The sequence below is a fragment of the Passer montanus genome, unplaced genomic scaffold (genome assembly GCF_014805655.1).
Source record: "Passer montanus isolate IOZ18808 unplaced genomic scaffold, ASM1480565v1 scaffold8, whole genome shotgun sequence".
NCBI lineage: Eukaryota > Metazoa > Chordata > Aves > Passeriformes > Passeridae > Passer > Passer montanus.
Window position 1 is genome coordinate 900,122 of NW_024373256.1, and position 26,933 is coordinate 927,054.

Sequence of the window (26,933 nt, forward strand, 5' to 3'; positions counted from 1 at the left end):
CTTTAACAAGAGGATTTCCTGACTCTGTGAGCTGCTGCAGGTGCCCAGGTGCTCCTGCCTGCTGTCACTGCCTGCACATGGAGTGCTGGCAGCTCTGGGGTGAGCTTTGCTCTGACCCTGCAGTGTTCAGTGAATTCTGGGGAGCCCCAGCAGGCTGGGGAGGGCAGCAGGCTCTGCAGGGTCAGCTTTGCTCCCACCCTGCAGTGTTCAGTGAATTCTGGGGAGCCCCAGCAGGCTGGGGAGGGCAGCAGGCTCTGCAGGCAGCCAGGGCAGCTGGGGGGCTCCAGGAGCTTGGGGCCCAGAGGTCTTGGCAGCCCCCCCATCCCCACAGACTCCAGGCAGGCAGGGACCAGCTCTCACTCTTTAATGTTTCTCTGCAGCTGCACGAGGCCCAGGGCCAGTGGTGGTCCCAGCCCAGGGCTCTCTGCTCAGGCACTCCAGAAGGGCTGTGGGTGCCCAGGCCATGAGGGGCTGGCCCTGGCACCTCTGCCCTGGCACAGCTGGTGGGTTTGGCTGGCTCAGGTCCTGCAGGTGGCCCCAGCAGAGTTGAGGGGCAGTTTCCACGCTGGGTGCTGGTGCTGCCATTGGAGTGTCAGTGGTCCCAGGCAGGCCCTTCAGCACTCACTGCACACAGGGAAGGAGCTGAACGGGCACGGCTGGGCCAGGGGCACACCAGAGCCCAGGGAACAGCCCCTGGCTCTGCTCTGGGCACTCGAGGTGTCACTCCTGTCCCTCAGGGCTGAACCAGAGGGAACCCAAGTGGTCGTAGCTGGTTATAGAGGCATAAATAAGAAGAGATTCCAGACTTCCTGAATTCCAGGCAGTGCTCTAAGGCCAAAGAGCAAAATTAAATATTTAAAATAACCAAACCAACCTTCCTCAGCTGGTTGGTGCCGGGTGGGGTCTGACAGTGCCAGTGCCAAGTGGGCACAGCCAGGCCCCCATTAGAAATAAGGAAAATATTACGTCTTTAAAATGTCTTAAATAAAGAAATAAAATTTAGAAAGCATTAAGAATTACATTAACCCTCTGCTAATCATTAATATGTACACCAGTTAGGATTAGGTGGTGCTGTGGGCACTGGCAGCCCCCTGGCTATGCGAAGTACGCCCAGAGGAAGACCCCAGCACACACACACAGGAGCAGGTTGATGTTCAGGACGTGCTTCACCAGCGGCTCCTCCTCCAGGGCCGCCAGGGGCAGGGGCTCAGCCCTGGGCACGTTCTCAGCAGGCTCCTGCCTGCGCTCCATCCCGCAGAGCCACAGCAAGGTGCTCAGCAGCTTGGAGCTGCCCTTGGCCTCGGCTGCACCTGCAACAGGAGGTGAGGGATGAGCCTGGCCAGCCCAGCTGGGGTGCAGGGTTTGGTGCAGAGACAGCCCTGCTCTCTGCTGAGCACTGGCACCCTCCAGGCAGCACCAGTTCCACTCTCCAGCTGCACCAGTTCCACTCTCAGCTGCACCAGTTCCACTCTCCAGGCAGCACCAGTTCCACCCTCCAGCCAGCACCAGTTCCCTCCTCCAGCCAGCACCAGTTCCCTCCTCCCTGCACTCTGAGCTCAGCTTCTGCTCTCCCCAGCAGCCGTGGGAACGATAAACCAACCCAAAAAGCGAGCTGCAGCTGCCTGGTGCCCCTCAGGTGAGTGCTGCTGGGGTCCATCCCTGCCACACCTGGAGCCTGGCTCCCCAGTGCCTCACATGGGACACATCATTAAACGCTCATGTCCAAGGAGTGTGAGACTTCCCAGCAGCAGGGGAGCTGCCCCATAACTCATTAACCCACAGCAGCTTGTCACAGATCAAAGGGACAGCAGCGAAGCTGACCCGTTACATAAACAGGGTGAGCCTGGCAAAAACAAGGGATGGAACCACGGCTGCAGAATGCACAGGAGCTCTGGCTCTGCCAATCCTGACAGCACCAGCTTTGAAACACACACATCCTCCCTCTCTGCTCTGCCAAGAACCCGGCCCAGGGCTCTGGGCTCTCCCTGCTGCTAGAGCTGATCAGAGAACACTGCTGGAGAACAAAGGGAATTTCCTCAACATTGCTGTGCTTTCCTCCACCCTCCCCTTTTCCAGCCACTTCTGGCAGCAGGTGCCACAGCCCCAGGCACGGGACAGTGGCCATGGCTCTGTGTCCCCTCCAGCTCCTTTGTTCCAAGCTTTTGGAATGCCATCCAGAGCAGGAACAGAGACTGAACTCCTGCTTAGGTGAAATGCCAGGTAGAGCCTTTCTGCCCTGGACAGGAGGAGATGGAGGCCAGAGCTCCCTGTGCTCTGCAGCTCCTCCCGAGGGGCAGCTCCCAGCTCAGCTCTGGGGCAGGGACAGGACCAGGGCAGGGCTGGAGCTGGGCCAGGGAGGCTCAGGCTGGAGATCAGGAAAGGCTCTGCCCCAGAGGGGCTGGCACTGCCCGGGCTCCCCAGGGGATGGGCACTGCCAGAGCTCCAGGAGCCTTTGGCCAGCACTGCAGGGATGCTGGGTGGGATTGCTGGGGTCTGTGCAGGGCCAGGGCTGGCCTGGATGGCCCTGGGGGTCCCTCCCCACCCAGCAGATCCTCTGTTCTTTAACTCCACGATTCTTCCAGCACACGCTGAAGCTCCAGAGCTCCAGAGGAGGGAGTTTGAAGGTTCCCTGTCCTGCGGGCCGCTGGAAGGGGCTGTGGCTGGGGGTCACTGACCTTTGTTCCCTTCGGAGCTCTCGGGGCCCAGCTCCAGCTGCAGCGGCTCCTTGGCAGCGCCGGGGCCGGGGGCTGCCCCCTCCTGCCCGGCCGGAGCATCCCCGCGGGTGAACCAGGTGAGCCGGCTGATCTGATGGCATGGAGAGAGCTGCTCAGGGGCTGCCGGCCCAATGCCCCTCCTGCCCGGCAGCACCGGGGGGCGTCCCCCGGAGCACGGCAGCTGCTCCTCCTCCACCCAGAAGAAGGGTCTGTGAGGTCTGTGCCGAGGGACAGCTCGGTGTGGGACCGTCCCTGGGCACAGCAGCTCAGGGAGGGGCAAAAAGAGCAGAAATTGTGGCCAGGGAGGGCTGCCTTGAACTGGGGGTGGGAAATAGGGGGTTTTTTTCCTTCAAATATCTAAAGGACATTATAGAGGGATGTTCTCAATGGCAGCATGGATAGAGAGGGATGAGCACCACGTAAAGCTGAAAGATTCAGGCTGGAGATGAGGAAAAGCTGTTCCAGGGAGGGCAGGTGAGCTCTGGGCTGGTCACACACCTGCAGCACCTCCCTTGCTGGCCAGTTCTGAGTTCAGGGTTAGTCCTGAACTGAAGCAAGAGGATGAGCTGCTGTGTGAGCTCTGCAGCCCCCCTGCCCCTCCTTTCTGCTCGCGGGCCCTTCCTGCAGCCCCAGCACCAGGACCCAGAAGAAGGGTCTGTGAGGTCTGTGCCGAGGGACAGCTCGGTGTGGGACCGTCCCTGGGCACAGCAGCTCAGGGAGGGGCAAAAAGAGCAGAAATTGTGGCCAGGGAGGGCTGCCTTGAACTGGGGGTGGGAAATAGTTTTTTTTTTCCTTCAAATATCTAAAGGACATTATAGAGGGATGTTCTCAATGGCAGCATGGATAGAGAGGGATGAGCACCACGTAAAGCTGAAAGATTCAGGCTGGAGATGAGGAAAAGCTGTTCCAGGGAGGGCAGGTGAGCTCTGGGCTGCTCACACACCTGCAGCACCTCCCTTGCTGGCCAGTTCTGAGTTCAGGGTTAGTCCTGAACTGAAGCAAGAGGATGAGCTGCTGTGTGAGCTCTGAGCTCTGGGCTGCTCACACACCTGCAGCACCTCCCTTGCTGGCCAGTTCTGAGTTCAGGGTTAGTCCTGAACTGAGGATGAGGATGAGCTGCTGTGTGAGCTGTGCAGCCCCCCTGCCCCTCCTTTCTGCTCTCGGGCCCTTCCTGCAGCCCCAGCACCAGGACAAACTGCAAACAGCCAAACTGCACAAACCTGCTCCAGAGGAGAGGTGTCCCTGCACGGGGTTTCTCTTTCTGTGAGTAAAAACCTTTCCTCGCTAAGTTAGTAAGAGAGCTGGCAAAGATGACCCAGAAGCTGGAATTTCTTGGGAAATGGAGGGGGAAAGGCTGATTTGTCATGGATGAAACACACATGCTTTAACTTAACAACAGCTCTTGCTGGAATCTGCTGCTGACCAGTGCCCAGGGTGGGATTTATGTGCCCCAAATCAGAAAGAGCAGCAAAGGGGCTGCAGCAGAGGAGGGGTCACTGTGCCACAAACCCAGAATGGACAGGGGCTCACCCTGCAGCTCATCCCCCCGGGGATGCAGCGAGGGGCACCCAGGAAGGCGTTTAGGGCTCAGGGAGCACGGGGGGGACACGCACCATTTCGGGGGCCGGGGGCTCGGTGGCCAGGCTGACCAGGAGCACGGTGAGGGTGGTGACGGCCCCCAGCACCATGGAGAAGTAGAGGTAGTGCATGTACTTGAGCAGGCCGGGGCGGCCGTCGGGCTCCCCGCAGCGCGGCTCGGGGAAGGCGAAATCCAGCACCAGGCGCACGGCGCCCAGCAGCAGCCCCACCAGCAGCCCCCAGAAGGCACCCTGGCGAGGGAAGGGAGGCAATTCCGTGCTGCAGCAGCGCCCGGCCGGCTGCAGGGCTGCTCCCGGGCCAGCACAGCCCCTACCTTCTCGTTGGCCCTCCTCCAGAAGCAGCCCAGGATGAAGACCACGGCCACGGGCGGCTGCAGGTAGGAGCTGATGGACTGGATGTAGATGAAGAGCTGCCCGCCCTGGCCAGCCTGCACCAGGGGGATCCACAGGATGGACACCACGGTCAGCAGCAGCACGAACACCCTGAGTGGCACAGAGGATCGTTGCTGTCAGCCCAGGCCCTGCTGCTCGGGGTGACCACGGTGTCCCACCCAAGGTGCCTCGGCTGCGGTGCTGCCCGGGCTGGGCAGGGTGTGCCACCTCAGCAGCTGTGCCAGCTGTGCCAGGCACCCAGGCTCACGCCCAGCTCATCCCAGTTGTCCCCACCTGCCCACGATCATCAGCTCCCACTCGGAGCAGCGAGGCCTGAAGTGTTTCCAGAGGTCCATGGTGAAAATGGTGCTGGAGCTGTTGAAGATGGAGGTCAGGGAGGACATGAGGGCTGCTATCATCACGGACATCATCAGGCCCCTGAGCCCTGGGAACGAGGAGAGGCACAGCCACCCTGAGGAACCCTCAGAGGCTCCGCTGCAGGGTGGCCTTGAGCTCTTCTGTGGGCTAGAACAGACTTGTAAAACTGGTTTTAGCTCCAATTCAAAATGACAGTGGCAGGTTCTCCCCACACAAACCCCACTAAACAACAGTTCCAGGCTATTTGCCTCTCTCAGCTTCCCTCCCAGGCGCCTGTGGCTGCCACGTGCCAACCCCACCAGTGCCAGAACCATCACCAGGCTCTTACCCACGGGCAGGAGCTCCAACACCAGCTTGGGATAAGCAATATCAGAACAGCCAGAGGGGTTGCCACAGATTTTTTGGCAAATTTCCGGGTCCGCACAAGCCACCAGATCTGAAAGAAGCAGTGTGGGGTGAGAGGCAGCACTCCCAGGCACAGCAGTGTCCCTGATCTCCTCTGCTGAGTGTTGTAAAGTGTTTTCTGAGGGAATTCCTGGAGAGCCTGGGGGGCTCCCAGCAGTGACAGCTCAGCACAGGGGTGTCTGGGGCTGCTCTCCAGGATCTGCACCCTCCAGCTCCTAACTGGAAGGACATTTCCTCGTGTGTTGGGCATTGGATGCACCGGGAGCTCTCCCTGGTTGAGGAGAGGCTTCTCCAGCTCTGCAGCTGGCCCAGCCAGAGCAGGGGAGATCTCCCGCAGCACTTACCTGGGAAGAGAACCCGGCTGATCATGCCTGGCATTACCATCATAAAGAGGGGCAAAATCTTCAAGTAGGAGGTCATCAAGGAGCCCCCTTTGGCGTGGGAGAGGTTTTTGGCAGCGAGGGACCTCTGAACAATGACCTAGGAATGAAGGAATGGGTTTGGTTGGCTGCCAGCAGCAGGAGCTGCCTGGGGTGGAGGACCTGGCTTTGATCTCCACTGAACTCTGCAGGTCTCACAGGGTGATCACAGGGCCTGGCTGTGCCTCTGGAGCACAGCTTTGGGTCCTGGCACAGGCACTGACTCTAGGCACTGACTCCGTGCTGCAGGGCCTGACCCTCGCCTACCCAGAAGCAGGATTTCCATTCTCCTGCTCGGGGACTGCCCTGGCCCTGCGGAGGAGCCTGGCCAAGGAGCAGCACAGAGCTGAAATGGGCACAGCTAAATGAGAGAGCAAGAAAGCACAGCTGGAGCAGCAGCAGTGATTTAGGGCTGCAGGTCCCGGGCTCTGACGGTGCCACTGGGACGGTGGGAGCCAGACCCAGGAAAGGTGAGAGAGGAAATCCACAGGTGGCTCACAAGGAACACAAGGATCAAGTTAAAAAGCAAACAAACAAACAAAAGACTTCTTTATAGACTGCGATTAAAACACAAACACATTCTTATTCCTTTTTCCACGGAGATGATTACGAATATTTAGTTGTATTTAATATCAATAGTATATATTTAATATATATAGGTATAATACATTATATATAATATATATTTTATATATAATATATTTTTATATATCAGTATATTTATATATAATAATTATATTTTAATATATTTTCATGTATTTAATATATCAGTATATTTATATTAATAGAATATATGTAATATAAATATATTTAATATCAATATTTCCTTCTTTAGGACTTAACCATCTGATTTTGCCAATGGTAAAATAAGATTTTACTGATGATCCCCCTCAGAAAATCAGTCCAGGTGAGGTGGCAGCCCCAGGTGTGTAACGGGATCCACCCTGCCACAGGAACCACAGTGACCCACCTGATCTGTGCACCAGTACCACAGGGAGGGGATGGTCATTCCCAGCAGGACGCCTGGCCAGGGCAGGTCGGAGCTGACGGGGTCTCGGAAGATGTGGAAAGCATCTTCCCTGGGCAGGCCACAGCTGCTGTTCTCCCTGCGGATGCTGGGAATGGCATCAAAGTATTTTTCCTGTAAACCTTCAAGGCCACCAACTTCAATAAAACCTGAAAAGGGTCGTGAGAAGCTGTTACTGCACCCGCCCAGGGCAGGACTCTGATTCCAGTCTCTGGGGATGATGCTCCACAAGTATTCCTTAAAAATCAGCAGCTCCTGACCCTCCCCCTGGGCTGGGGAAGGGCAGGCACTCGCTGCTGGCTGGAGCAGGTGCTGCCTCCCCTGTGGAATCACAGAGTCCTGCCGTGGTTTGGGTTGGGAGGGGTCCTAAAGCCCACCCAGTGCCATCTTAAATCCCACTCAGTGTCACCCCTGCCATGGCAGGGACACTTTCCACCACCCCAGGGTGCTCCCAGCCCCATCCAGCCTGGCCTTGGGCACTGCCAGGGATCCAGGGGCAGCCACAGCTGCTCTGGGCACCTGTGCCAGGGCTGCCCACCCTCTAGAGAAGAGGATTTCTCCCTAATTTCTCCCCAGTATTTAAGGTGATGAGGCTCCTGTCAGCCCCAGGACAGCACTCACTGAAGACCATGAGGGACAGGGCCCCGATGAGCATGATGAGGGTCTGCAGGGCATCCGTGTAGATCACAGCTGCCAGGCCACCTGCAGAGCACAGAGCCACAGTCTGGGGTCAGCCGGGCCTGTCCTGCCACCTCATTTCACACTTTGCACAGGGTCTTGCCCAGCAGCACGAGCTGAGCCCCAGCCTGGCTGGGGGCAACCTTGGCCGATGACTCCTTGGAATTCCTCAGGACTGGAGTCACCATGAGTCACTATTTTGTCATTACAAGCCAAAACCAGAAGTAGTTCTACGGGAAATACATGGAAAAGCTCTAAAACAAAGCTCAAGCTGGAAAAGGAGGAGGGGAAAAAAGGGGGTGGGATTTTTCATCACTGGGAAAGGAATAACCTTTATTTGTCTGGGGTTTCTGTGTGGCTGCTCTCCATTTGGCCACTCCTAAACCCTGAAAGGGCATCCAAGCCCGGAGTCTTTCTGCATTACACGCTCGTTGTGCTGCAAATCCCTCACACCTCCGAGCCCGGGGAACAGGGGAATGCACCCTGAGAATGCCCTGCAGAGCTTCTCCTGGGGCAGAGCGACCTGCACCCACCTGGGGCAGCCCCTCAGGAGTGTTCACCTACCCTCACTGGGCAATTGCTTCCAAAAAGGTGACTTTTCTATGGCTTTCCCACCCCAGTATCCATACTCATGGCAAAACCAGGCTGCTGTGGGGCAGGACACAGTGCATGGCACAAATCACAGAGTCCTGGAATGGCTTGGGTGGGAGGGGACCTCAGAGCCCACCCAGTGCCACCCCTGCCATGGCAGGGACACCTCCCACTGCCCCAGGTGCTCCCAGCCCTGCCCAGCCTGGCCTGGGACACTCGAATGGCTCAGCTGAGTGGGCAGGGCAGGGACAGGGTCTGGACAGGGCAGGGACAGGGACAGGGGAAGGTCAGAGACACGGGCAGGGACAGTGCAGGGTCTGGGGAAGGTTTGGGGCAGGGTCAGTGCAGGGTCAGGGTCAGTGCTGGTCAGTGCAGGGTCTGGGGCAGGGTCAGTGCAGGTCAGTGCTGGTCAGGGTGTCCCCAGCACCCACCAGACACGGTGTACACGGCAGTGATGGCCAGCAGCCCGGCCACGGCGATGTACAGGTCCCAGTGCAGGGCCTGCTGGATGAACAGGGCCCCGGCGTACATGTCCACCTGCAGGACAGCAGAGAGACTGTCACACCGAGGGGACAGCACTGTCACACACCGAGGGGACAGCAGAGAAACTGTCACACACCGAGGGGACAGCACTGTCACTGTCACACTGCAGGGACAGCGCTGTCACTGTCACACACTGCAGGACAGCAGAGAGACTGTCACACTGAGGGGACAGCACTGTCACACACTGCAGGGACAGCAGAGAAACTGTCACACACCGAGGGGACAGCACTGTCACTGTCACACTGCAGGGACAGCGCTGTCACTGTCACACACTGCAGGGGCAGCGCTGTCACTGTCACACACTGCAGGGACAGCAGAGAAACTGTCACACACCGAGGGGACAGCACTGTCACAGTCACACACTGCAGGGCAGCAGAGTCACAGTCACACACTGCAGGGACAGCACCGTCACTGTCACACACTGCAGGGACAGCACCACCCAGCCCCTCCCAGTGTCCCCACTCCGCCCCCAGCCCCCTTTACTGGGACCAGCCTGGTTTGTTCCTGGCCCCCCAGCCCCAGCTGCCCCCACAGCAGGACCAGGGCCATTCCTGAGCAGTTTGTCACTGCAGTGGTGACAGCAGGGGGGTGGCAGGGCGGTCACCAGAGGGGACGTGCCCAGCTCTGGGACAAAGGGTGGGGTGAGCTTCTCCCTTTCCCCAAGCCCAGGGTGGGGAGCTGGGCTGGGCTGGGGAATCTGCCCTGCACCCCCTGCCCGGCTGCCCCGGGAGCTGTCCCTGCTGCCGTGGGGACAGGGTGACCAGCAGCAGTGTCCCCAGGGCCAGCCCTGCCCTGCCCAGCCCGCTCTGCAGCACGGTGAGAATGCTGCGGGATAGAGAGCTCCAGGACAGGGCAGGGGAGGGCAGGAGGGGTAAAACAGCCCGGGCACAGGAGCTGCACTGGCAGGCATCCCCGCAGATGGAGATGGATCAATGCCCTTTGATCTGGGGGGAAGCTGAGCCTTCCCCATCGGTGCCATCCCAACCCCAGCACTCACACCCATTCCATACAACCCTGGAGGTTCAAGGGACCCTAAAGCCCACCCAGTGCCACCCCTGCCATGGCAGGGACACCTCCCATGTCCCAGGGTGACCCAGCCTGCCTCCAGCCTGGCCTGGGCACTGCCAGGGACCCAGGGGCAGCCCCAGCTGCTCTGGCACCTGCGCCTCACATCTCTCCCAGGAAGAATTCCTGCCCAATGTCCCATCCAGCCCTGCCCTCTGGCAGTGGGGAGCCATTCCCTGTGTCCTGGCACTCCAAGCCTTTGTCAGAAGTTCTGGGAGGTTCAGAGGCAGGGTCGGACACCGTGTCCCCCTCTGGACAGGAAAAACCCCAGCAGGGATCTGTCTGTTCCAGGGATCCGTGCCCTGGATCCAGTTAATGAACAGCCACCAAGCTGTTGTGCAAGGCTTGATTCAGTTATTTATTCAAACAGGTGCAATAAAGGAATGAAGAGTTCTCTTCCAACCCTCCCAGCTCGTCCATCCTGCCCTAACAGCACCTGGTGTCTGCACAGGCAATAAATGTGCAAAGGGGAGAAACTGGGGGAGCTGCCAGGGGTGCAAAATCTAACAACCACCACATCCACCCTCACAGCCCCACCTTTCCGTGGACTATTGCTCAGGACACTGACACGAGCTCTCCTTCCTGCTGTAACAAGCATTCAGGTGCTAACTGAGCAAAAAAAGAGAAGCTACTCATTTTTGTGTAGGTTCTAAAAAAACAGAGCCTCTCTTCCTCGGGTGTTTGATCACAAACCCTTCTGTGCTCATCCAGGCAGAGCCACCCTTGCCTTTCTCAGCCTCACTGCTCAGCACACATTTCCAAAGCGAATCCAACCCAACCCATTTCCCTTTTTCTTTTTTTCCTACTCACGGATATTTTGGTGAAGATGTAGATGAACAAGTAGAGAATGGCCAGGAATATCTGAATTCTTTTGCCTCCAAAACGTCTCTGCAAATACTCCGGCATGGTCGTAACCTGCAGAGGGAATGGAGTGAGGGAAGGTGGGAGGGTCCCTGGGGCACTCCTGGAGCTGCCAGGGGCTCCCCAAGGACCTGGGGGTGTTTGCAGAGGGACAGGGGCAGGAGGGCCCCGGGGCTGCCCCGGGCTGGTGTTTGGCTCTCCGTGATGCTGCACGGGGCTCTCCATCAACCGTGAGTCCCCATCCCCGTGCTGGGGACATGGAGGGACTCTGCCCATGGCCAGGGGATGGGGGCAGCCTGAGCCCCTGCCAGCAGCTCTGCCACCCAGCCGGGCCAGGGGAGCAGAGCCAGGAGCAGCGGAGGGAATCCATCCATCATCCATCGTCCGTCCATCCATCCATCATCCAATCCATCCCTCCCCCCAGGCACAGCCAGCCCACACCTACCCCCGAGGCGATGTAGATGGGCAGGAAGAGCCAGGCCAGCACCAGCACACAGAACATCCCCTGCGGAGGGAGGGAAGGGTCAGAGTGGGGCTCGGGGCTCCGGGCTGGGCTGGCACAGGTGTCCCCACAGCTGGGGACTGCCAGCCCCGCAGCAGGAGCGGGCTGAGCCCCGCTGTCCCCCAGGGAGGGCAGGGCAGGAGGGCAGGGAGGGCTCCAGCCGCCTGTGCCACTCACGTTCCACTCATAGGCTGTGGCTGCAATGCCCGAGGCAGCTCCCGAGCCTGCCAGGCCGATGAAGTGCCCGCTGCCCACGTTGCTGGCAAACAGGGATGCACCCACCTGGGGAAAGGGAGAAATCAGCTCTGGCCCTGGCACAGGGGGCACAGGGAAGCTGTCCCCGCTCCTGGCTGCAGAGGACAGGGAATCCTTGTCAGCCTCTGCCACCTTCTTCTTTTCCCTACAGGTTCAGTGGCCTTGGCACCTCTCTCCAGCTCCTTTCACCATTCACTGCCCATTTGTGCTCAGGACCATCCTTCTTCCAAAGCATCCAGTCTTGCAGAGATTGGTGAGGGGAACAGGTAGAAATGTCAGGTTGTGGCATCAGCACCTGCTGAGGGACCAGCCCAGCCCAGAGGAGACACCCAGCCAGCACAGGCTCAGCACAAAGCTGAGGGCCCCTAGGGAATTCTGGAAATCTCCAGAAGCCACCAGGTTTTGTCAGGCATTGGGCTGGGCCTCGCCCTGCAGCCTCAAATCTGGGGGAAAAGCCAACATGAAGCTGGCAAAGCACAGGAGCAACTTCTGCTTGTCCGTTCCTGTTTGGAGAGGCGGGCAGTGCCCCAGCGGCAGCGCTGGTGCAGCACGGGGCCGTGGGCAGGGGACAGGGGTACTCACGGGCCACCAGACCATCTGTCCCCCGGCGAGGAAATAGCCCTTGACGGTGCTGCGCTGCGTCTTCCACATGGACTGCGGGCACACAGAGGGGCACGGGCTCAGGGCTGCCCCAGGCCAGCCCAGCAGAGCCCCCAGCTGCCCTGGGCTGCAGCAGAAGGCTTTCCTGAGGGACACTTGCTGCTGCAGATCCTGGGGCTGAGGGACGTGCCCCGAGCCCCAGGCAGTTTTCCATCACCTGGGCCCCTGATGGAAAGTTTTGAGTAAGCAGCAAACTCGATCCCTCCAGGGCAGAAAGGAAGGCAAGCAGTTTTGGGCAAGAACTGCAGAATCCTGGGTATCAGGAGCACGCAGGAGGAATGCTGGGCACTGCACGTGTGACTCCCCTGCCCCAGAGGTGATCCGTGCAATGCTCTGAGCTGTGCACCCCATCCAAGGAGCAGCTATTCCCTCTGCCTCCTGACAGCCAGGCCGTCACAAAAGCCATCCCAGAGGATGTCCTTCTGCCTTAATTGTATATAGGCAGCGTTAATAATTTAAGGAATCTGCTGTCAGGACCCCTGTGGACGAGCACAGGTGATTTATAGGACAGCAGTTCCTTCCTGGATGAACAAAACACCATTGTTAGCAAGAGTTTGTGCTCAGACAGCCTCTTCCTCAGCAGGGCTCTCAAAACCTTGGCTAACACAGCCCTGGCCCTCCCCAGGGACAGTGAGGGCACTCCCCAGGCTGAGGGGAGGACGAGGACCTGTGAACTCCCCCCTCCAGCTGAGTGCAGGGGAAAGCAGCCCAATTCCAGCTAAAACAGCCCCGTTTTCCAGCAGAGCAGGGCACACGGGGAGCTCTGGAAGTCTCTGCTCACCCAGAGCCCCACGGCGAGGACGAAGAGGAAATAGAGCACGAGCACAGCGATGTCCACGGGCTCCAGGGTCTGCTGGGGGAACACGTCCCACGAGGGGGTCACAGAGGCGGGGGGCACGCTGGTGGGCTCCATGGCTTCCTGAGCACGCCTCTGTCCTGCTGCACACGCCTGTGGAAGGACGGGAACGTGGCCAGGGAAAGCCCCAGGCAGGTGGACTGGTCTTGGAGGGGTTCAGGGTGCCGAGGAGCTGCTGCTGCCAGAGCTCTGGGCAGGCTCCTGCCCCTGGCATCTGCCCCATGCAGTTGCAGATGCTGGTGCAGTTCCTGGGTGGTTTTCTGACTGCTGAGGAATGGGGGCATTAGAGAGAAGGTGAAAGCAGCTGGAGCAGGCAGAGGGAAGGGGCAGAGCTGGGGGTGACAGCCTGGGGGCAGCAGGGCAGGACTGGCCCCAGAGAGGAGCTGCTGCCAGAAACGTGTCCCTCACACCCAGCAGAGTGTGGTGGCACATGCACAGCCCCAGCAGTGCTGCCATTCTCCTCCTCTGCCACAGCAAGGGCTCGAGCCCTGTGCAGAGCACTTGGGTCTCCTCCTGAGCCAGGGAACCCTGTCCCCTGCTCCTTGTCAGGAGCAGAGACTGGCAACATGTCACCAAGGAGCACAAAACCCATTTTCTTCTCCGGAATCGCCTGATGGTGAGGTGTGGCAGCACTGTGGGGTCCCTGAAGGGCTCCCTGGAGCATCCCCTTGGCAGAAGGGGCAGGATGAAGCCCAGGTGGGGAGGTTGGTCAGGGGTGTTTGAATTAATGCAGTTCCTTCCCATTTCCTCCTTCCCTCAGTCAGGCACACTGGGAGCAGGACAGGAGAGGCACCCGAGGCCACCTGGGCAGTGCCTGGCTCAGCAGTGGCCACAGTCGGTCCCCAAGGAGCCCTCGGGGCTGCACAGAGCAGGTTTGGGATCGTTCCTCTTACCCTGCTGGGTTCCCCAGGGAGAGCAGCCACCAGCCCCGGTGTCACCACACACCTGTGCCAGGTGTCTGCTGGTCCCCTCCTGCGCCTCTGGCCGGCTCCTCTGGCCTCTCTGCGCTTCTCAGGGGACACTTATAGGCTGCCCCTGCCAAAAGGCTGCGGGAGGTGTGGCGAGGGTGCCGCGACAGCCGGCACGGACTCACAAGCTGTCCGACAAGTTCTTCCTCTGAGCCGAGGGCAGCAGAGCCGGGCCGGGGCATTCTCCTGCCCCACGGGCTCCACAACACCTCTGGCCAGCTGTGCAGCCGAGCTGGACCTGCCCTCAGCTGGCCTGTGGCCTGGGGGCTCGCCCAGAGCGTGCTCCCACCCCGGTGGGTGAGCCAGGAGAGCAGCAGGGTGAGGAGCGGGAGGATGAGGAGGGCAAGGCCTGCCCTGCCTCCTGCAGCACCGCCGGGCTCATCCTCTTACCAAAGGTCGGGCAGTAAATAAGGAGCTCCCGGGGCAGGACCCACCCCAGCACCTGCTGCCCACAGCTGGCAGCTGCATCCTGGCCCTGCAGCCTCCAGCACAGGTGCCAGAGCTGGAGGAGAGCCGTGAGCCAGCTGAGGGCAGTGGTGCCAGCCCCAGGCTGGGGCTGGGCACACTCAGCACCCCGGCAGAGCCTGTTCCATGCTCTATGAGCCCCTGGATCCCTCTGGACCCCGGGGCAGGGTGCAGGGCACTGGTGGCCAGCCCGCTGCTATCTTACCTCCTCGAGGGCCGATGTGTCTTGGCTGCTGCTGAGTTTTTACTGGCACGCCTAACCTCTGACTCGGAGAGGAAAAACAGGGTTTGGTATGTCAGCCCGGGAAGCTGCTCACCCTGCTCCTCTCCTCCAGCGGCCCCGGCTCCTTCCAGCCCGGGCCCGCGGAGCAGGGCACAGAACCCCGGGATCAGGGACCCTCCTGGGCTGCGAGGGACCCCCGGGATCGCCCGAGTGCGCCCAGGGTCACAGCGTGGGGACAGCGGGGCCGAGCCCGGGACGGGCCGGGACACCCTCGTCTGTCTGTCCCTCCAGAGGGGACGGGACGGGACACCCGTGTCTGTCTGTCCCTCCAGAGGCACGGGCAGGGGACAGCTGCGTCTGTCTGTCCCTCCAGAGGGGACGGGCCGGGACACCCGTGTCTGTCTGTCCCTCCAGAGGCACGGGCAGGGACAGCCGTGTCTGTCTGTCCCTCCAGAGGGACGGGCAGGGACAGCTGTGTCTGTCTGTCCTTCCAGAGGTGTGCATACAGGGGACAGACCTGTGTACACAGGGAGACCCATGTCTGTCTGTCCTTCCAGAGGTGTGCATACAGGGGACAGACCTGTGTACACAGGGAGACCCATGTCTGTCTGTCCTTCCAGAGGTGTCGGGCAGGGGGACAGGGCTGTGCCTGTCCCTCCCAGAGGTGCCGGACCCAGGACACCTGTGTCCGTCTGTCCCTCCAGAGGTGTGCACACAGGGACACCTGTGTCCGTCTGTCCCTCCAGAGGTGTGCACACAGGGACAGCCGTGTCCGTCTGTCCCTCCAGAGGTGTGCACACAGGGACACCTGTGTCCGTCTGTCCCTCCAGAGGTGTGCACACAGGGACAGCCGTGTCCGTCTGTCCCTCCAGAGGTGCCGGGCAGGGCCCAGCCCCGCAGCCCCTGCCGTGCCCGGGCACCGGAGGGAGGGCGGGTGCCCTGCGGGGACGTGCCCGCGGTGCCGCCGGTGCCGCTCCCGCTCCTCCCGGGGCACGACAGCGCCGCGGATCCCCAGATCCCGACTCCGCCGTGGCCCAGTGGAAATTTTGCCCGTTTTGTGAATTCAGCTCACAGCCCGCTGTCCCCCGGTGCCTGGCACAGGCGGCGGCGCTTTCCTCGCCAGAGATTGTGAGCAAGGCACGGCCGCGGCATGGGAATGAAGCTGCTGCGGCCGGCCGAGCATCGGCAGCGCAGCACACGTGGCTCCGAGCAGCCCGGCACCGCCGACCCCTCCTCGGGGGGTTTGAAGCGTTCCCGGGGCCAGCCGCCTCCTCCGCAGCCGGGCCCCGAGCAGCCCCGCAGAGCCCGACCCGCCGGAGCTCCCGACTCGAGGTAGAAGCTGAAAGGGAACTTACTGCGCTCAGCCGGGTCTTATTCTGCTCCCCGCGCCGGGCACCAGCAGGGCTCTGCCAACTGACAGGCAGCTTAAATATTGCCAGAGAATCGGGGTTTGCCAGCGGAGCTGTTAACAGGGTCACAAGGAATGAGAAGGAATATTTATAGTCAAAGTTAAACTAATTGACCGAAGTTACTCTTTTGGTCTCCCGTGGCTCTGGTGAGAAGTGCATTATTTTCACTATCAAGGCTCCCGGGTCAAACTCCACGGAGTGCCATTCTCTTAAGCAATCTGTGCGGCTATGCGAGGGACACAGAACAATAAAAAATCGGGGCTGATGTCCTCTGGGGCTGACAGCCCGTGGCACAGGGAGGAGCTGACAGCCAGCCCCGTGCCTGTGTTTGTGCCCGAGCCTGGCAGAGCGCAGGATCCACCCGTGGGCTGGGGTTGGTGGCACGCTGCTGAGGCTGTGGGTTCATCCCAGAACCAAGTCCCTCTCTGGGAACTGGCTGGGGTTTTCTCTTCAGCATCACCTGTCTGAAATCCCTGACAAACCCTCAGGGCCAGGCACACAGAGCGATGCTGAAGAGGCACTCACAGCACAGTGACCCTGGCAGGAGCAGCTCTCAGCCCCTGGAATTGGGTGCCCACATCCCAGCAGCACCACTGAGGAGCCCCTGGCTGGCAGGTGACCCACGAGCCTGATGGACAATGGGCACTGGGCCCTCACAAGCCCAATCCACTCCCAGCCTTGATGTCACCAACAGACTTTACTGCAGGTGACCCCTAAGGGCATTTAGCCTGCCAGGGGCAGGGGCAGCTGGGATATTGGGAATAAATTCTTCCCTGTGAGCGTGGGGAGGCCCTGGCACAGGAGAAGCTGTGGCTGCTCCATCCTGGAAATGTCCCAGGCCAGGCTGGACAGGGCTTGGAGCAGCCTGGGACAGGGGAAGGTGTCCCTGCCATGGCAGGGTTAGGGTTGGATGGTTTTCAAAGTCCCTTCCAGTGCAAACTTGATGATTCCATGAAAAAAACAGTGGCTGTATTTCATCTCCTTGTTTCCCAGTCACAGCTCTGATGAACATAACCGCAGCTCTGAATCTTGCAATTGGAGATGTGTTAATTAATCCATGTTAATCAGAGATGTGTTAATTGATCTGCTATGATTTGGAAACCCCAAATTTTCCTAAAGGTGGATCCTGCAAAAGCAGCACCAGGAGTCTTGTGCTGCCTCCCAGTCTGTGCCCCCTTTTCCCCCTGACTTACCCTTCCAGTCCACAGCTGAGATCCTTCTTTGCCCCTTGGGCATCTTTCATGGCACCTGGGGAGTAATTACAGATCGTGGCCCTGCAAACCACAGTCAAGGCACTTAGAGGGAGGTTCCCAGGTGGTTCCACTTTGCCTGGTTCCAATGTGCCCAGCTCTGACCCACCTGCTTGTGCTCAAGCTGCTCCTTTCCCCTCTGAGGTCTTTTCCCCTCTGCTTCTTGCACAAAAGAACGAAGCCCCTGAACCTCCTGGGGTTTGGGATGTAAGTGGCATTTCCAGGGACACCATTTCAGGGGGTGGAAGTGGCACCCGTGGAGCAGGAGCAGCCAGGGCTGTGCTCCCTGCCCTGCCCTGCCCTGGCTGCTGCCCGAGCTGGTATTTCCTTTCCAAGGACAGCCTTTCCTGTGAGGATGATCCCGGGCAGGGCTGCCACACGAATCCTGAGTGAGGCTCAAGGGTGCCAGCTTGGGTCAGGAATTACCTCGTGTGTGCAGAAGGGTTACCAGAGCCAGGAGAGTGGGGCCGTGCAGGGAACGGTGTGGGTGCTGTGGGGACGTGGGGAATGGGGCTTGGGGACATCATCCTGCTGGGTTATGGCCTCAGGAATGGGGAATGGGGCTTGGGGACACCATCCTGCTGGGTTATGGGCTCAGGAATGGGGAATGGGGCTTGGGGACACCATCCTGCTGGGTTATGGGCTCGGGAACACCATCCTGCTGGGTTATGGGCTCAGCCCTGCCCTGCAGCTGTGACAGCAGCACTGGGCCGGTCCCTGGGGCAGGAGGAGTGGAGCACTCCAAATGGAATTTCAGGAGGGCTCAGGCTGCACGGGAGCCCCGCAGGTCGCTGATCCCCGCTCCTGGAGCGCAGCCCCGGGGTCCTGTGCCGTATTTCCAGGTGCTTTCGGTACCTCCAGGGAAGGAGGGGACGTGCCCAGCCAGGGACACTGTGGGTGACTCTGCACGGAGCTGCTCCAGCCCCCGGGCAGCCCCAGCAGGCTGCTGGGAGCCAGCTGGAGCACAGCACCTGACAGGGAGCTGCTCCTGTCCGTCTGTCCGAGTGTCACGGGGGACAAATCGCCCCAGGACATAACTCAGCCTCAGCCAAGAATTCTTTTTCAGAGGGAAACAATTCATTGGCTCATACAGTTCACGAAATGTTTTCTTCTGAAGGCTGGAGTTAAAAATCCATAGTATTTTAAGAATTTGCTGCTGATTTTGATCCCTCCAGCCTGGATGCTGTGGTGCAGGGAGGTTCTTCTCCACACCAGCCCCAGCCCAGCCAGGTGAGAGCCTGCAGGTGTCAGGGCCAGGATGAACAAGTGCAGAACTCCTCACACATCAGCAGCAGCACTTCTGGACAGAAGACAGAGGCCTGTGCAGTCAGGAGGCAGAAGGCAGTAGCTTTATTTTAGGAATAGCACACAGGCATTGGGCAGAGACTGAACTGTGAATATACATCGTCCCGTTATCAAATCATATCATCAGGAGTTCTGGCTCTTTGAAAATATTCACATAAAAATACCAAAGGGATTGGAGTCCTAACTATGTCAGAAAGTTACAACACGTAGCAAAATCTATGTACAGCATCTTCTGTCAGGACAGTTTCAAAAGAACCTCTGGTGGTTTAAATATTGGGTATGTTTTTTAAAAAAAGGAAAACAAAATCCAACGGAATGCAGTGTGCAACATCCAGAAGGGAAGGGCAGCAGGGGGAGCGTGGCCCTGTCCTGGACCTCTGGGAACACAAGGCTACCCACTACCTGGCACTTAGAGCTGTACAAACGGAGAGAACACGTGAAAATAAACTTCACTTTCTACAGCAGGGCTTAAAAAAATACCCAAACCCGGAGATCTGAGGGGCGTGAGGTGTCCCGTAAGTAATGCACCGGTCGGTGATTGCGTCCTGGAGCCGCGGCTGCAGGAGGAGCCCTTGTGCTGGCCGGGGGCAGGGGGGACCTGCAGGGCCCTGCGGGGGCCGGGGGGACACGGGGGGACACGGGTGGGGCTGGGGGGACTCGGGTGGGTTTTGCACGGAGGGGACTCGGGTGGGTTTTGCACGGAGGGGATGCTCACAAAGCATCGAGAGCTCGGGAGCCCCCGCAGGAGATGCACTGGCCGCGGAACGCTGTCCCTCCCTGCCCGGGGCAGAACGGGGGGATCCGGGGGGGATCCGGGCAGCTGAGGGACAGCCGGGCCACGGGGAGAGAGGGACGGCTGGGCACGGGGAGACATGGGTGTGCACATCAAGGGAAGGGGGTGCACGGCTGGAGGTGGGTGTGCACCCTGGGAGGTGGGTGTGCACTGTGGGTGTGCACGGCTGGAGCTGGGTGTGCACATCAAGAGGTGGGTGTGCACGGCTGGAGGAGGGTGTGCACTGTGGGTGTGCACGGCTGGAGGTGGGTGTGCACTGTGGGTGTGCACATCAAGAGGTGGGTGTGCACGGTTGGAGCTGGGTGTGCACCCTGGGAGGTGGGTGTGCACTGTGGGTGTGCACGGCTGGAGGTAGCCGTGGACACCTCTGCAGTTCCCTGGGCTGTTCCCCATGGAACCTGCCCCTCCAGCAAAGGGGCTCCCGGAATCGTGCACTCATTTAGGCTGGGACAGCCCTCCAAGGTCACCAGGGCTGTTCCCCTGCCCTGCCAAAGCCAGCACTGTCCCCTGGCCCCAGGTGCCACGTGCCCAGGGCTGTTCAGCCCCCCCAGGCCCAGCGGGGCAGGGATGCCTTCCCCAGGGCCCCTGCCCTCTCTGGGGGCTCCTGCTCCTCTCCAGGCCTCTGTGCTTTCCAAGGAGGCTGCCATGCTCAGGGCTGGCTGCTGGCGAGCTCCAACGACCTCGTGCTCAGGCTGTTCCTCCCTTGGGAAGCTTTCAAGGCCCGTCAGCCCCTGGCACAGCTCTGAGCAGAGCTGGTGGCCAGGAAGGACCCGTGAGCTGGAAGGATCAGACCGGATCCATCCTCGGGCCCCAGGGATGTGCCAGAAGGGTCTGCAAGGTCCTGCTGCTTTCCAGTGCCCCTGGCTGCCAGGGGAAGGGAGCTGAGGCTTCCAGGCACCTGCAGGGCTCTCTGCTCCACTGCTCCCCTTGGGCAGGTGCAGCTGCAGCCCCCTGCTCTGCCCAGGGCAGAAGGGCTGGGACAGGGACGGGAGGGGACAGCAGCGTCCTCAGGGTCCCAGGGGAGTGGAGGTGGCCACGCTCCCTCCCTGCTGGCCGGCTCTGGGCTCGCAGGGCTCTGAGGCCGGGCTGTCCCCAGCCCAGGGCAGCCTGGGCAGAGCCCCCACGCTGGGCAGGGGCCGGGGGGTGTGGGGGCTCTGCAGCTGCTGGGGGGGTCACAGGAGTCTGGGAAACGTGGCACGGTGGGGTTTTACCCGATGGACACAAAACCCTGGGCTCGGGGATGCCCTGGGAGTGGAGGGTGCTGAGGCAGCTCTGTCAGAGCAGGAGCAGGCAGGGTTTATCTTCGTGTCACCCTGTGTCACCCTGTGCCACCCTGTGCCACCTGCGGTGCCTCCCCGGTGTCCCCTGGGGCTCTGCTGGGTGGTAGCAGGTGGCAGCAGCGTATTTACAACCAGACTGGACAGGAGCAAATTGCACTTTGTTGGCAAGGAATTGTCACCCCTCAGGTGGCCTCGGGCCGTCACCAGGCAAGGGGGGAGGTCATCCTGGGGCTGCGCTGGCTCTCGCCCACCTGCACGTCACTGAGAGCCCGCTGTGGGACACAAAGGGCAGCGCTGAGAGGCTGCTGTGCCAGGAGCAGCTTCAGGGGCTGGCACAGGTGCCCAGAGCAGCTGGGGCTGCCCCTGGATCCCTGGCAGTGCCCAGGCCAGGCTGGACAGGGCTTGGGGCAGCCTGGGGCAGTGGGAGGTGTCCCTGCCATGGCAGGGGTGAACATGGGGTGATTTTAAGGTCCCTTCCAGCCCAAACCATTCCAGGACTCTGTGAACAACCACATCACTCTCCCCTGGGGCTTGTGCTTGGGGCCTCCCTCAGTGTGCCACGCCGGCCAGCTGATTGTGTGTTAGAAGAATTGCACTTTATCAGCATCAGAAAAGCTGCCTCTAACTCGGGTCAGCTGCTCACAAAATCCCATCCCTCACACACCAATGACACACCTCAGTGACCCCACAGGAGACACCTGGCTGCCCTGCAAAGCTCCAACTCACCTCAAACTTGCTCATGAATTCTGCAAAAATGCCAAAGAAGGCTTCAGAAGTGGTCATCTTGGAGTCCTCCCCGAAGAAGGAGAGCACCTTGCTGAACTCCTCCATGGCCTTGTGCTGCAGCTCGTCCAGGGAGCGCATGGCAGGCTGGGCGCTCTCCAGGAAGGACTGCAGAGCTGCTTAAGGACCACACCTGCTCTGGGCTGCACCCCAGCCTTATCAATCCCTTATCAATCCCTTATCAATCCCTTATCAATCCCTTATCAGCCGGCTGGCCTCCAGCCCAGCTGGCAGCAGGGAGCGCACGTGGAGGGGCTGGCAGGCTCTGCTGTGCCCAAGGACGCCGTGCCAGCTCTGTGCCACACGGGGCAGCCCCAAAGCTGCTCCCAGCCGTGCCAGGCACGGGGAGCCCCCCGGGCAGAGCCCCCCGGCAGAGGCAGGGTGTCCCCGGGCTCCCCTCTCCCGCAAGGATACGCTCATGACGATGGCAAACCTGTCCTCGGCGGTGGCTGGCATGCTGTGACACGCCTTCTGGATGTCACTCACCGTGCTGTGCAGGTCCTTCAGCTCGGCTGTCAGCGTCCTCTGGTTCACTGCGGGGCACAGCGGGGTCAGCGGGGCGGGGGGGGCAGCGTGGGCAGCCTGTCTGTCTGTCTGTCTGCAGCACGTCCTGCTGTCCAGGCAGGGTGGGCAGCCAGAGGTGTCCAGCAGGGCACCAGGGCTCACACCAGAGCAGCCAGGAGTGCCAAAGCATGCCAGGGACAGGGGGCACACAGGGCTCGTGGGATGGACACCCGGGAGTGCTGCTTTGATCTTCTAAGCTTCCTGATGTTTGCATTTTTGTAGCAAACTTTCTGTAAACAACTCAATGTTTTGCATCTTTTCATGGAAGAGGAGAAATTTGATGGGCTGTTGGTTGTCTGTCTGCAGCACGTCCTGCTGTCCAGGCAGGGTGGGCAGCCAGAGGTGTCCAGCAGGGCACCAGGGCTCACACCAGAGCAGCCAGGAGTGCCAAAGCATGCCAGGGACAGGGGGCACACAGGGCTCGTGGGATGGACACCCGGGAGTGCTGCTTTGATCTTCTAAGCTTTTCTAAGCTTCCTGATGTTTGCATTTTTGTAGCAAACTTTCTGTAAACAACTCAATGTTTTGCATCTTTTCATGGAAGAGGAGAAATTTGATGGGCTGTTGGTTTGTCCAGCGTCACTGGAGAGGTGGCACTGCCACCCTGCAATCCACTGCCACCTTTGGAAACCTATAACTGTTGGAGTCAGAAAATAAACTTCCTTTTTCCTGCCTTGAGAGCAGCAGCGTGTCCACCTCGTGTTGTTTCGTGTCCTACAGTGACACAGGAGGGACACAGACATCAGGACAAGGGCACACAGTGGCAGGAGTTTGGGCAGCTGGGGGCCTCCAGGCAGGGAAGGGTTATTTAGAGTTAGGCCAGATAGAAATTCCAGCTGGGAAAGCTCCAGGGGCAGACCTTCCTCCAGTGGAATCCACAGCTCCAGGCGAGTTTGCTCCTTTATTTACCCAGGGCAGCACCAATTCCCAAGGGAATTGCTCACACACAGCAGGATGGGCAAGGGGGATGCAGCTCGTGCTTTGCACAAATTCACTGCATCATTTAGAATCTCAATCAGGGAATCATTTAGGTTGGGAAAGCCCTGCAAGGTCACCCAGCCCAGCTGTTCCCCTGCTCTGCCAAAGCCACCCAAGCACTGTCCCCAGGTGCCACATGCCCAGGGCTGTTAAACCCCTCAGGGATGGGGACTCCACCCTGCCCTGGGCAGCTGGGCCAGGGCTGGGCAGCCCCTCCAGGAGGAAATTCTCCCAAAATCCACCCTGAGCTGCCCTGGCCCAGCCTGGGGCCGTTCCCTCTGCTCCTGTCTCTGTTCCCTGGGATAAGATCCCAAATCCCCCCGGCTGTCCCCTCCTGTCAGGAGCTGTGCAGAGACTGAAATTCCCCCTGATCCCCCTTTTCTCCAGGCTGAGCCCCTCCCCAGCTCCCTCGGGAATTCTCCAGCCCCTCCCCAGCTCCCTCAGCCCCTCCTGGGGCTCAGCCCCTTCCCAGCCCTGTTCCCTGCCCTGGCCACGCTCCAGCCCCTCGTGTCCCTGTCGTGGGGGCCCAGAGCTGCCCCAGGGCTCCGCAGCAGTGCCAGCTCAGGGACGGGCACTGCCCTGCTCCCGTGTCACCCCTGCCAGCCTCCTGTGCCACCCCAGCTCCGGAGCAGGCAGAACAGCTCCAGAGTGTGTGTGTGATGGATTTTCATTGCAGAAAACTGAGCTCCTCGTTCAAGGTGAGCCAGCTGTGACTGAGCTGAGACCCTCCCCGGGGCTCTGCAGCACCGGGGACAGTGGCACTGCAGTGCTGGCAGCTGCAGCACACCTGCACACCTGCACAGAGCCCGGGCCACGCCATCTCCTGGCTCTTCCATTCCCTCTGCTCCCCTGCACTTCCAAGATGCTCCGAGCCTGGGATCAGGGTTCTGAGGCAGAAGGGAGCAGCAGGGCAGGGGCAGAGCCTTGCCCAGGCACTGCCACCTGCAGCAGTGTGGGATGGCTGTCACCTCCCTGTCACTGAGCTCAGCCCTCCCTGAGGCTCTCCCCCTGCTCAGGGCCCTTCCTCACCTGCCCAGGCTCCCGTCCTGCTCCTGCCAGGGCTGTGCAGCTCCGGGCTGAGCCCAGGCTCACAGCAAGCCCCGAGGGCACACAGCTCGTCTGTGCTTTACCTTTGGCAGCCAGCGGCACCGTGGGGAGGTCCTTGGCGAAGCCCAGGAGCTCTGGGAAGTGTTGGCTGAGGGATTTGGCGAGGATGTGCAGGAAGGTGGATTTCCCATCGACGGTCTTGGTGGTGTTCAGCTGCAGCAAAGCACAACGAGTGAGGAGCCCCCCGCGGAGGGAGGGGGTCACACACACACTCGGGGGGTGGGCTGCTCCTGCCTCAGCCCCACGTGCCCAGGGTTGGTGGTTAGAGTGCACATTCAATGCTTGCACAGCACCTGTGCCAGCTGGGGGCTGTGGGGGTGCCCCTCCTGCAGGGCAGGGCTGTCCCCTGTCACCCTGTGGGGTGAGGACCTCTGCCACCACCCCTGGCCCCTGCCAGCCCTGGTGGGCAGGATTCCCACCAGAGCCACAGCAGAGCCCCTCTGAAGCGCCCCTGCGGATCAACCCAGCCCCTCCTGGCCCCCGGGGTCTCCTTGAGAGCAGCTTGGCTCCCAGGCTCGGTGTCCCTGCCCCGGGGGCGAGCCTGGCTCTCCTCACCTCGGTCAGGAAGTTGATTTTGAATCCTGTCGTTTTGCTGGTCTTGGGCTGCCCGTTGTTCAGGTAGTTGCCCATGGCCAGCACGAACTGCAAAGAGGAGAGCAGGGGATGAGGGGCTGTGGGCTCCTGCCCCTGTGTCCTCCCAGCTCCCAGAATTTCTGTTCCCCACCCAAAAATGTGCAGGCAAACACTGTCCCCATGGATTTAAGGATCTGGTGAGGGGTCACTGGCCAGGAGCTACTGAGGAGCTTCATCCCTCCTCTGCGAATACCTCTGAGCACACAGCGACTTCATTTGTCCCACCTGCTTTTTTTTTAAGGTAAAACCAAATGAATTAACAGCAATTTGGGACAGCTCATCTGAGGAGGGTCAGGGAGGACCTGCAGTGGAATTTGTTCTCTCTCTGCCGGGTACAGCCCATCCCAGGACCCCAAAACCAGCTCCTCAGGGGGAAGGGCAGTGTGGGGGGCACAGGGGGCAGCCTGGGATGCTGCCCAGCAGTGGGACACAGCCCTGGGGGCTCCGGGGCAATGCTGAGGGCCAGAGGTGGCTGCCCCAAGGGGGAGGCAGCGCTCTCACCTCCAGGATCTTCGCCAGCTTCTTGCTGCTCTTCAGCTCCAGGGAGGCCTTGCAGATGCACTCGTAGCTGGCTTTGATCTCCTCGGTCTTCTCCTGCAGGGTGGTCTTGAAGTGCAGGCTGCGCAGGCGGATCTTGTACTCGGGCACCGACAGCATCTGGGCAGGGCAGGGCAGGGCAGGGTCACCCTCTGCAGTGCCACAGCCCCCTCTCAGGGCTCTCCTGCTGCCCTGTGCCCAGAGCAGGAGCTGCAGCTGGCACGGGGAGAGCAGGAGCTGCAGGTGGCACAGAGAATACAGGAGCTGCAGGTGGCACGGGGAGGGCTGGAGCTGCAGGTGGCACGGGGAGGGCTGGAGCTGCAGGTGGCACAGGGAATACAGGAGCTGCAGGTGGCACGGGGAGGGCTGGAGCTGCAGGTGGCACGGGGAGGGCTGGAGCTGCAGGTGGCACAGGGAATACAGGAGCTGCAGGTGGCACGGGGAATGCAGGAGCTGCAGCTGGCACGGGCAGGGCAGGGTCACCCTCTGCAGTGCCACAGCCCCCTCTCAGGGCTCTCCTGCTGCCCTGTGCCCGGAGCAGGAGCTGCAGCTGGCACGGGGAATACAGGAGCTGCAGCTGGCACGGGGAGAGCAGGAGCTGCAGCTGGCCCGGGAAGGCTGGGCAGGTGTGCTGCCACGGGATGGGCACTCCCACACCACCATCCACGGGTGGCTTCCTCAATGGAAGATGAATCAGAGCTGGGCAAAGTCACTGTCAGCAGGGAGCAAACGTGGTGGTGGCGCTGCAGCTCTGAACCTGCCCCTGGGGGCTGCCAGACCCTGCAGGCATCAACTGAGCCTCACCCCCAGGTCCCAGTGCCACCAGCCCCAGGTGAGTGTGCCCAGGTGTGAGTGTGCCCAGGTGAGTGTGCCCAGGTGAGTGTGCCCCGGTGTGAGTGTGCTGCTCCAGGATGGGCACACAGAGCCCAGGTGAGTGTGCCCAGGTGAGTGTGCCCCCCCAGGCCGGGCACACACAGCCCCGGAGCCCAGCCCTGGCCGTACCTGCAGCACGAACTGGTCGGGCTCGCTCAGCTTGCCGGGGCTCTCCGTGTAGCTCTGGAAGCGCTGCACCTCGTCCCCGTCCGGGGCGTAGAGCAGGAGCTGCTTGATGTGGGACGGCTCCAGGCGATCCGTCTCCATCGTCATCAGGATCTGCCGCAGCTCCACGTGCGACAGCTTCAGGTGGGCGATCAGGATGGCTGCGGAGGGAGGCACACACTGTCACTCGGGGGGAGGGAGGGAGGGGACCCCGGGGGTGGCAGTGCTGGGGACACACTGCCCGCAGTGCCGGAACAGGACCGGGACAGGACCGGGACACACTGCCCCGCAGTGCCGGAACAGGACCGGGACAGGACCGGGACACACTGCCCCGCAGTGCTGGGACAGGACCGGGACAGGACCGAGACATCCCCCTCCCCCGGGCCTGAGCCCCGTGCCCGTGCCCAGGCAGGCACAGCCCTGGCACAGGGAGGGTTTTCCCCTCGCTGGGACCCTGCGGGGGCTGCGTGGGGCCCCACGGGTGGCTCCGGTCCCACAGCCCCCCAGGGCACGGTGTGCACCGCACCCACACCCCGGGCTGGGCTGCCCTGGCACCGGCCCTGCTCCCGCCTCCCCCGGAGCCCGGGGGTCCCTGGCAGGGTCCCACCGAGCCCTCCCAGCCTCCTCCGGACCAGGAACACCCTGGAGAGGCAGCACTGCCCCTGCACTGCCCCAG

The 26,933-nt window shown here is 60.8% G+C and overlaps 2 protein-coding genes across 8 annotated transcripts in view; both read right to left on the bottom strand.

The window, feature by feature from the left end:
* Window positions 1-349: 349 nt before the first annotated feature.
* Window positions 350-17,433, bottom strand: SLC5A11 (solute carrier family 5 member 11). Of its 7 annotated transcripts, XM_039731894.1 has the most exons (18): window positions 17,349-17,433; window positions 17,183-17,237; window positions 15,936-16,042; window positions 12,850-13,017; window positions 11,991-12,062; window positions 11,331-11,435; window positions 11,097-11,156; window positions 10,601-10,705; window positions 8,614-8,719; window positions 7,535-7,615; window positions 6,857-7,062; window positions 5,812-5,947; window positions 5,391-5,498; window positions 4,979-5,129; window positions 4,627-4,795; window positions 4,328-4,543; window positions 2,676-2,805; window positions 1,096-1,310 (listed from the first exon to the last, which is right to left on the bottom strand). In XM_039731894.1, exons 2-18 carry the CDS (start codon window positions 17,223-17,225, stop codon window positions 1,096-1,098), a joined length of 2,178 nt encoding a protein of 725 aa, XP_039587828.1. In that variant the 5' UTR covers window positions 17,226-17,237; window positions 17,349-17,433. The 7 variants fall into 7 exon arrangements, with proteins under 7 accessions (XP_039587829.1, XP_039587828.1, XP_039587833.1 ...); XM_039731895.1 differs by lacking the exon at window positions 17,349-17,433 and having other exon boundaries at window positions 350-1,310; window positions 17,183-17,242; XM_039731899.1 differs by lacking the exons at window positions 17,183-17,237; window positions 17,349-17,433 and adding an exon at window positions 14,563-14,624 and having other exon boundaries at window positions 15,936-15,973.
* A 3,325-nt stretch (window positions 17,434-20,758) lies between these two features.
* LOC120513327 (delphilin-like) overlaps window positions 20,759-26,933 on the bottom strand; it is a 41,145-nt gene continuing 34,970 nt past the window's right edge. The window contains 7 exon segments of the mRNA XM_039732653.1: window positions 20,759-20,889; window positions 21,344-21,508; window positions 21,815-21,933; window positions 24,073-24,202; window positions 24,605-24,691; window positions 25,184-25,339; window positions 26,222-26,418. Of these exon segments, the coding sequence (XP_039588587.1) occupies window positions 20,818-20,889; window positions 21,344-21,508; window positions 21,815-21,933; window positions 24,073-24,202; window positions 24,605-24,691; window positions 25,184-25,339; window positions 26,222-26,418 (926 nt within the window). The 3' untranslated portion in view covers window positions 20,759-20,817.